The sequence below is a fragment of the Solanum pennellii genome, chromosome 12, assembly GCF_001406875.1.
Source record: "Solanum pennellii chromosome 12, SPENNV200".
NCBI lineage: Eukaryota > Viridiplantae > Streptophyta > Magnoliopsida > Solanales > Solanaceae > Solanum > Solanum pennellii.
Window position 1 is genome coordinate 7109210 of NC_028648.1, and position 10398 is coordinate 7119607.

Below are 10398 nucleotides of genomic sequence, written 5' to 3' on the forward strand. Positions count from 1 at the left end.
GCAACCTTTCAGAATATATTCTTATTGCCTATAAATACCATTCAGTCTTCAGAATATTTCCCTACGAATTTTCTGATCTTCCTTCTTCTTAAAAAACACAAATATCTTCGTGTACTTTCCTGCTGTGGATTGATTCGCTGACAGTAGAGTTTTTGGTATCTTACTCTACTGATTAAGATCATTTTACCCTGGGAGGTTATATTCCAAATCAAACCTCGGATACTAGAGGGGAATAATTTCCTTAAGGGGACACTGTGAATTCAGTGGACTTGATTTTCTTCCTAAATTATCAAAAAGAGTATTCCAGATTCTGGTAAGTTTTATAGATTCAATTATTTTTCTGTTCATCTTATTTACTGGTTCTAAAAATCTCAGTTACTTCGTGTTTCTGAGTGATTTATTATAACCAGTAATTTCTGATTTTCATAACACAGATTGGCAACACTGTCAGTGTAATAGGAGTTGTCCAACAGAACGATAACGTTCTGATGATTCACTACAACAAAAAGGATCATTAGCGGCATTTAATTCTTAATTGTCGCTAAATATGTGTTTTTAGCGGCAATTATCACTCTTTGTATATGTCCCTAAAGTCTTTAGCGACATTGGTTCTAATGGCACTTAACTAATGCCGGTAAAGACTTTAGCACTCTTTATTAGTGTCAATATTTAATGCTGCTAAAAGTTATTTTTGTTGTAGTGATTGTTCCTCCTCCAGAGCAATTTTCAACAGGATGTTAGTCGGCTAAATGCATCCTTCCAGCCAGTCCGGAGGGCATCGTATTGAGATACGAGGACAGTTCAAAGATTGATGTCATTCCAGTGTAGCACTTCTATCATTCAAGAAGGCTTTGCTGTTTTTGTTTTAAATATGTTGGAAAACCTTCTTCGGATGTATTGTTTGTCGATTTGATTTTTTTTTGGTAATGTCGATTCTTCCTATAATGGTGTTGGTGCCATCAATTGTGTAGAGGCAACATGTTGATACTGAAGATTTTCGAGAGAGTTGTTATTGTTAGAAAGTCAGATACTTGTGTTATCATTGTGGGCTTTACAAAAACATTATACCCCAACGGATATAAGATGTGTATTTGGTATTTGTTATTCTTTTGTGGCCACTCTCAATGTTGTTCTTGCAAATGAAACTCCACTGCTCCACCATTGCATCCTTACAGCTTTGCTTGTTCAGAATCTTGAAAATTCGACCATAAGAATGCTTGCTTTTGATACTTCAAAATATACTAGACGACTGATGTCCATGTATGCACAGGCCCAACATATTTGGTTCGTTAAATTGTTGATACATTTTACCTAATAAAGGTGTTATGTAGCCACCTAATTCCAAGTATAATATAGTTGTACAATAACCACACAGAGAAGTTACACTGAAATGTTAGAATAGTTCTCCAACTTGTAAATTATTAAAGTGAAAAAAAAAATCAAATCACAAATACTCCTATCTATATATCTTTACTTTTGAAAAAATTACACGTCATTTATTTCCAAGAGTTTTAACTTATAAATAAAAGATCAGAACAAAAGTTACTGTCCTAGATTCGTCACTTTTATCAGAAATAACCTTTCTATATTCTTAATATAGAAGTAAGGCTAATACACATCACTCATTCCAAATTTTACTTACGAAATTAGAATGTCACTTTTATCAAAAAGAATCTTTCTATCTTCTCAAGAATAGAAGTAAAGCTATACACTACTCTCTCCAAATTTTACTAACGAAATTAAATTCAGTATATTGTTAATACAGTACATCTAAGATATCGAATGAAATGAGTAACTTTATCTATCAAAATTTAAATAGAATAACCAATTTACAAAATATAGAGTCGTCAATATAAGCTAGGCCCGTTGAGCCGGCTTAGCCTAACTCGGAATTTAAAAGGGTTGAGCTAAGATTTTTGGAGTCCATTTAAGAAAAGAGTTTTTTAGCCCGGTCTAAATAGGTCTGTTGATTTGTGGGGCCTGAAAAATATCGATAGGATCGGCCCGTGGGCCAGTAAAAATTAATTAAAAAATATAATATAATATTAAAATTTAAAATTAAAGAAAGTTCAAACTCTAAAAGATTAGGTTAATATTTTTTTTAGATATTTAAACTTTTACTTGAAAAAAAAAAACTTAATAAATATTATAAAGATAATTTTATTTGTGGATCAAGTAGTAACATTAACATTATTTAATATTGTATTATCGATATTTATGATAATATTTTTAAATTATAATTTATTATTTAATTTAATAATTACAACAAAATATAATTTTTTTTAAAAATAAACTGGCCCCGCAAGTCTGTAGCCTAGCCCACAACAAAAATGGGTTAGCCCAAGCTAACCTATAAAATATCAAAGTCTATCGAATTGAGTGAACTAACCCGTATTAACAGCTGTAACAAAATATATTTATGTTGAATCGATAGTTAATCAGAAACAACTTTTCTACCTTAATTGTTTGAGTTTTTAGAAGTTTTGAGTAGTATAGATGAGAGATATGAAGGGAGACAAAAGGTAGTCTAGAGAGAGAGAGAGAGGAGTAGGAGAGCAGCAAAATAAAGGAAGGTGGAGGGTCTCTGTTTTCAGTTTCCACTATTATTTCCCCATCAAAGAAAGCAATGACCAACAAGCACTGCCCAAACCAAGTCTGTTGATCCATCAATCATACTTTCAACTCATTTTCTTACTTTAGGTAAAATGCAACTCTCTCATCTCACTTTTCCTCTTGCAAAAATGTTTAGGGTTTGTGATCTCTAGCTAAACTGGGATTTCAACAAATTGGTAACCAGATCTATAATATATGTCATTTTATGCCTAATTCACAGCTTAAATCTTTCTACATTTGACCCAACTCATTATTTAACTGTGAATTCTAGTATATATGAAGAATCTATACTTTTGTTATTGATCTGATGTTTTAAACTGGTAACCAGATCTATAATTTATGATCAATGTGTGTCATGCTACTCTACTGTTATCCCTCTTTTTGTAACTATTATTGCTGAATAAAAAAATCAAATCTTTGTCCATTTGCCCCCACTTTTTCCTTCAAGTCAGTTAATTGTGATTTTTTCTTGAATAAATTTGTTGCTTGTATCTGGAATTTGGCTTGTTGGAAGCTATACTTATTGTGAGTGATTTGTTTGAATTTTATGTTTAGTCAAGTATGTGGGAATAGATTATGTTCTAAAGTGGATCAGTTTGTTTGATGTGTTTTCTTAACAATGATGTAGTATTTATGCTGTGTCTAATAAGAAACAGTATTTTTATTGAAATAGGTACAACCACACTGCTGGATACGGTGAGGGAAGGTGAATTTTAGAGCTTGCTTACAAGTTTCTGTTCAAAGGTGTTAGGGACTGTCTTTGTGTATTGTCATTGGGCATCTGCTGATAGTTAAGTTGGTGTTATGGGTTCTCGATTCCCATCTCATCAGTTGAGTAGTGGCCTTTATGTATCTGGCCGGCCTGAGCAGCCAAAAGAAAAGACCCCCACTATGAGCTCAGCTGCCATGCCTTATACTGGAGGGGATATTAAAAAGTCTGGAGAACTTGGAAAAATGTTTGTTACCCCAGCGGATGGCTCGAGGTCGCGGAAATCTGGACCGATCAACAGCAATGCGCCGTTGAGAACAGGGTCCTTTAGTGGTGCTACTTCTCATTCAGGTCAACTTAATTCAGGCAATCGAATGACTACTGGTGGTGCTCCTGGATATGTTTCTATGAAAAAGACCAACTCTGGGCCTTTGAATAAACATGGAGAGCCTATGAAGAAGTCCTCTGGTCCTCAAGCTGGAGGAGGTAATGTTTCGTCCCGCCAAAATTCCGGCCCTATTCCACCAATTCTCCCTACCACAGGCCTGATTACATCTGGTCCTCTAAATTCTGCTGGAGCTCCTCGTAAAGTGTCAGGTCCCTTGGATTCAACAGGGTCAATCAAGCTGCAAAATTATTCTGTAGTTAATAACCAAGCTGTTACTCGCATCAACCAATGTGATGAATACTCCTTCCGCAAGAGCTTCCCAAAGACAATATTTTGGTCCATCATTCTTTTATTTTTGATGGGATTTATTGCTGGTGGCTTTATCCTTGCTGCTGTTCACAATCCCATTCTTCTCGTTGTTGTTGTTGTGCTCTTTGCTATAGTCAGTCTGGTGTTCACCTGGAATACTTGTTATGGAAGAAAAGCTATCATTGGTTTCATTTCTCAGTATCCAGATGCTGAGCTTAGAACTGCAAAAGATGGCCAATTTGTTAAAGTTTCTGGGGTATGTATTGTTTTTGGCGAAACCTTTCTGTGTACTTCCTTTTTCGCACTTCCTATCTCATTCTATAAAATAATAGCTACTACTATTCTCACCTATCAAATAATAAATTAGCTACTACAACTCTCATTTGTCATAGACATGCTCTCTTTACTAATGACCAGTGACATGTGAACTTGGTAGAGTAGTTATGATTTCCATTTTTTAATGTTGATCTTGAACTCCGGTATTGCTGTTAGTTCAGATAAGTGCTTGATTTGGAGTTATCATTAATGGTTTTTTCAACTCTTGATTTAATTTGTGTCTTGAATAGATGTATTAGTGTTAAACTATTTAAAAATTGCTACACAGTGGAGTATCATGGTTTCTATTGTGTTTATGAGACTGCTAGTGATTAACACAAGTTCTCTTTCAGGTGTATTATTTTGTGGTGAAACAAATTCTTTCAATTGCTTTGCTAAAGAATTTAATGTTTAAAATATCAAAACTTAAGAGTTGGGAATCCAAGGAGCTAAGTTATAAGATATCATGTGTAATGTAGAATTGCAATTGAAAAGACCTACTAAATTTTAATATAGTTTTCCAATATAACTATTGTCTGCAAACACCCCACCCTCCCCAAACCCCATTTGTGGGATTACACTGGGTATGTTGTTGTTCTAGGCACTTCTGACTTTGGCTTCTTGGGCTTAAAATACTCTACCTAATGTTATCAGTAATTTGCTTAGATGTAATACATATTTTTTGTTTTGTACGTTGTTCTTGTTGTATTTGATCCCATTTTGGATCTTTCAATGTTTATATAGGTAGTTACCTGTGGAAATGTCCCTCTTGAATCATCGTTTCAGAAGGTTTCTAGATGTGTATATACAGTCACAAGCTTATATGAGTACCGAGGGTGGGATTCAAAATCTGCCAACCCAGAACATCGTCGATTTTCTTGGGGTCTTCGTACGCTGGAGGTAAGGAAAGATTATATAAGTCTTCTTCATTTAACCGATGTTGCTGTGTTTTCCTCCTTGCAGTGGTGGCCCATGATGATGGAAACTAATTTATGCTATATAAATATTGCTTCATTTTTTAATGCTATCTTTTGTGTTTCATGGAATGTGTTCGAGGATCTTTCTTATGCTGTTTATCTTCTCTTTTTTCTTACTGAAAAGCTTTAAGGAGAGATCTTGAGGTCTCGAAATTCAGCAGCTAGACATTAATTGAAAAAGGGTCACGCACTCACTTGGTGCACGAACCATCCCGCATTCACGAAGGGTTTAGGGAAAGACTGCACCCCAAGGCTGTGTAATGTAGACAACCTACCTAACGCAAGCATCAACAGCTAGACTTTAAGTCAAAGAAAATAACAGATATCATAGAGTTGAGTAAACAAAAACACTAACAAAGATGTGGGCTTGTCTGGAATTGTAAGCATGTCTTACTGCTTTAACAGTTTTCAACATTGAGAGTTCCTTGTTTGAAATAAGAGTTATATGGAATGTGTGAAATATAATCTGAATAAGGAAAGAATAACAATAGGCACAAAAGTAGGCTCAAGAAATCTTCTAAATCTAACATAATAAAGCAAGAACGCTTCTCAGATTTGAGATAAAGTCGTAATGTCTGTGCCTTTGAAGTAAGTTTTACAGCCGAGATAACTTAAAAAGTAAATGTCACTTAAATGGAAGGTTCCAACTTATAGAGAACTATCTAATTCTTGTTTATTGGGATAAGTAGGAATCCTAATGCCCTTCGACTTCGACTGGATGTGTTTTAAGCCACCACAAATAACTTATCACCATGCTATAACGGATTTATTTTTTTTGAATTCCAGCTTATAGAAAACAGTTTTTTTGTGTTTTGAAGTAAACCAATCAAAGCACTGCTCCAACCGTCCATTGGAAAACTTATAGGCAGAGGGACAGAGAAAACTATTGATATCTTGAAGTGTTATAACGACTTATAAGGTTGTAAAGTATGTCATATCTGTGAGTTCATGTCCAGATATCAAGAGAAGTTTGAATGCCCTGTTTGTTTGATGCTGCTGTGTGATGTGATGTCATTGTACGTTTGTTTGAACCTCACTTTCCTTGTTTGTTGCTTTTATCCTGCTCTTTTCGTTCCCTTTTATATTTACCACATAGTTTACACTTACGTTGTTCATATATGCTGTGTAATTCATCGAAATAATTCAAACTGAAGTCTTCCTTTGTCTTTGCAGCGGCATGTCTCTGATTTCTATATCTCTGATTTCCAGTCTGGATTAAGGGCTTTGGTCAAAACTGGGTATGGTGCTAGAGTAACCCCTTATGTCGAAGAGTCTATTGTTGTGGATATTGATCAATCAAATAGGGACATGTCACCTGAATTTGTCAGATGGCTGGCAGAGAGAAATCTATCCAGTGATGACCGAATAATGCGATTGAAAGAAGGGTATGGTTTAACTCAACTTGAATATTTCTTGTGCTTGAGTTGTTTGATTACAACATGCTGAATCATATCTAGATGCCTGCTTTGATTCATGTTTACTTTTTTATTTGCTGCCATGCATGTTGTTTGGCCTCAGTTTTGTTTTTCCTGTCCCACATGTTTGTTCAGGTATATAAAAGAAGGTAGCACTGTGAGTGTAATGGGAGTTGTCCGACGGAACGATAACGTTCTTATGATTGTTCCACCTCCAGAGCCACTTTCAACAGGGTGTCAGTGGTCTAAATGTATTCTTCCAGCGAGTCTGGAGGGTATCGTTTTGAGATGCGAGGACAGTTCAAAGATTGATGTCATTCCTGTGTAGCACCTTTATGATTATAGAAGGCTTTGCTGTTTTTGTTTTTAAATATGTTGGAAAACCCTCTTCTGTCAGTGGCAACAAGAATGGCATCTCATCTTCACTCAGTTAACCAGATATGTATTGTTTGTCGATTTGATTTGTTTTTTTATTTTTGTTTCTATTCTTCCTGTAATGGTGTTGGTGTCATCAAATGTGTAGATACTGATGATTTTTGAGAGAGTTGTTATGGTTAGAAAGTCATATATTTGGATACAACATGTGTATTTGGTTGGTATTAGTTATTCTTTTGTGGCACACTTAGCCACTCTCAACTCTCTTCTTGCAAATCAAACTCCTTACTTTTGCTGCTTTGGATTATATTTGATTAACATGTGTCAAGTGAAGAATAAGAAAACATAACAAAAATAGTCTTTCTTTATACATATGATGTGACAAAATGATTCTAATCCACTTTAATTTCCCTAAAATCAAAAAATTTAAATGAGTTGATTGAAATCAACTTTCACAATAAAAAATAATATTTTTCAATTTTCTTAGGTTTAAGTGGCTTAAATATTTTGGAAAATAATTTTCAAATATACCTAATGACTTAAAGTATAGAAAAATATTTTCAAAAATTCTCTTTCAACTCCACCATTCCCACTACTACCACTTAATCCACCCTCTGAAATCTGATCCCGACATTGACCTTGCCCTAATCCAAGACTAGATATCGAGATCCAACTCTGCTCGATCAAAGGCCTGACTCCGACCTGAGGTTCAACTTTCGATCTGGAAGATCTAACCCCGACCTCAATATCAAACCTCAACATGGGACCCCAAATCAAACCTAGTACCCGATTCTCAATCTAAACCCCACCCGAATCTCGACTCGAGATCTCAATCCGTGATCCGACCTCGACTTTAATGTAAATGTTTGGATTATGTTGTAAAAGCATGTGATTCTACCCAAATTATGTTTAATCGAATTTCGAGTATGTCCCAAATAATGGGAAATCAAACTTGGGGTCTATCCTAATGCACTAAATCATTTGTTAATCGAAGTTAGGTATAAAAATTACGAGTTTTTTTGCAAAATTATCTTTAAATAAGTAGTTATAATTGAGGATGAGTCATTTGATTCCGAGTCTATTACATACTTTGTTCTCAAGATCAAGAGCAAATTTGTGTCAAAGATACAATGAGAGGGTATATTGAGATTTAAAATATAATGATAAGGTATATTTTTTAACTGAAAATTTAGTTAGTATATTGTATAGCGTATCATAATCTTATTATTTGTTTAATTTATTCTAATCCTACAATTAAATTCAAATTATTTACATGTATTAATTTAAAATATAAATAAATGAAAGCAAACAAAACAAACATTGTTTATTACGTAGAACTGCAATTTATACTATCAAAATGTTATTTAATTTTAAGGGCTTAAAATTATTACATTATTTGTTCTAATTTATGACTTATTTTTCTTTATAGTTAGTTCAAAAAACTGATATATGTATAAATTTGATAACAATTTAATTTTAGAATACTCATTCCATCCTTTATGAAATAATTTATAGTTATACAAATATCTATGATTTATTTAAGACTATAAAATTTCAAAAATCTTTCTTCTAAAAATTCTTTGCCAAATTAAATTAACTTTCAAAAGTTAATTCGATTAATTTTTAAAATTATATTAGATTATATTAATTTGATATTTTTAAATTAAAAAATTAAATATTTGAAAATTATATGAAATGTACTATAAATTGTACTTTTAACATATTAATATGATAAAGTATATTATAAAATATTAAACAAGGTTCTTATTATTGGACTCTAAACAGAGAAATCATGATAACAAAAAAAGAATAAATCTTATCCGCTTCGAATGTTTCTACCAAATCAAAACATGCATATCATGTGTTTAAATTTATAATTTATTTCATTTCATTAAATCATGTCATAATAAAAATTGCAATATCTTAATATAAGTACCTGATACGAATAAGTTTTTTTTCCAAAAAAAAAGAACGAAAAGAGTAGAAAATAGAAAAAAAAAGTATGTTGCAAAATTAAAAAACTAATCTTTAAAAAAAGGGCTAGAAAGTTAGTATTAGAAATAGTCAAAAGTGTCGGTTGTAATTGCAATGAGAAGTGAAGTTGGAATCACATGGCCAGACAAGCATTTGTTGTTAAAAGGCTAAGAAAATTATACATAAATAAAATTATAATAAATACTCTCTCCATTTATAATTATTTGGTTATTTTTTAATTATTATTAATTATTTATTTATTTTAATAAATTAAAAAAATGAGATTTCTTTTTTTTGTTATATTATTAATTAATTATTTTTAAAAAAAGAATTTTTGAAATTTTTAAATTTTAAATTAATCAACTTGAATAAAAATAAAAAAAAAATTATTATATTAATCATTATTTTTTAATAGATATATTAATAAAAATTAAATAAGTAATTAGAAACAAAGCGCAGTATATATAATTAACAGCTTGGCATTATCCCTTTATGGTAAGAAAACATGTCGACCAACCGTTTGTCCCAATGCATCTTTGTTTGGTTGACTGTTATTTAGACAGACATTCCATACTTTTTCCTCCATTTTTTATTTATTAAATATTTCATTTATTAAATTTTGATATTTTACTTGTTTTTTTAAAAAATAGGTTAGGTTAAATATGAATAAATAAAGATGAATCAAGAGAATATTAAATATTATTCTCTTCACTTTAATTTAAAATATTATTCTTTTAAATATATATTTAATTTCGATGGACACTTAAAGTTATTAGGATGAAAGTGTGTCAAACTCATGTGAGACGCTATATTTTGTTTTTAGGCTTAACTCGTAGACAAATTTCCTAAATGTATTGAATTTTTCTCTTCAGGTATCTTCACTACACCATTTTCCTATTAAATTACTGAATCACCCATAATTTGTTCTTTTGAAATAATGTAAGCTGATTTTGATCGATTTTTCTATTGTAAATGTCCTTAATTGTGTTCGTATTATAATAATTTTGATTGATTGAATGAAGACAAGCTGCGTGTCAGAGTGTGTTTGGTATGATGGAAAACATTTTCTGAAAAAATGTTTTTTCAATTTTTCCATGTTTGGTTGGAACAAAAGTTTTGGAAAATATTTTCCAAATCAACTCATTTTCCTCAAAATTAAGGAAAATGACTTCCCTTCAAAGATTGGAAAACATTTTCCAAAATTCTCCTCCAATTTCAAATTACATTTTTGGGGGAAAAACGTCAATTTTTTTTGAAAAAATTCCAATTTAAAATTTTTATTTTTTCACCCGATCCCTGACCCACCCACCCACCACCGGCCAG

General features: G+C 32.2%; 1 protein-coding gene across 3 annotated transcripts; it reads left to right on the forward strand.

Annotated features, from left to right (window-relative positions):
- Positions 1-2513: 2513 nt before the first annotated feature.
- On the forward strand, positions 2514-7365 carry LOC107007479 (uncharacterized membrane protein At1g16860-like). Of its 3 annotated transcripts, none has more exons than XM_015206104.2 (5): positions 2514-2700; positions 3287-4275; positions 5079-5234; positions 6485-6696; positions 6862-7365. In XM_015206104.2, exons 2-5 carry the CDS (start codon positions 3418-3420, stop codon positions 7052-7054), a joined length of 1419 nt encoding a protein of 472 aa, XP_015061590.1. In that variant the 5' UTR covers positions 2514-2700; positions 3287-3417; the 3' UTR covers positions 7055-7365. The 3 variants fall into 3 exon arrangements, with proteins under 3 accessions (XP_015061590.1, XP_015061592.1, XP_015061591.1); XM_015206106.2 differs by having other exon boundaries at positions 2514-2789; positions 6862-7362; XM_015206105.2 differs by having other exon boundaries at positions 3270-4275; positions 6862-7362.
- Positions 7366-10398: the final 3033 nt, after the last annotated feature.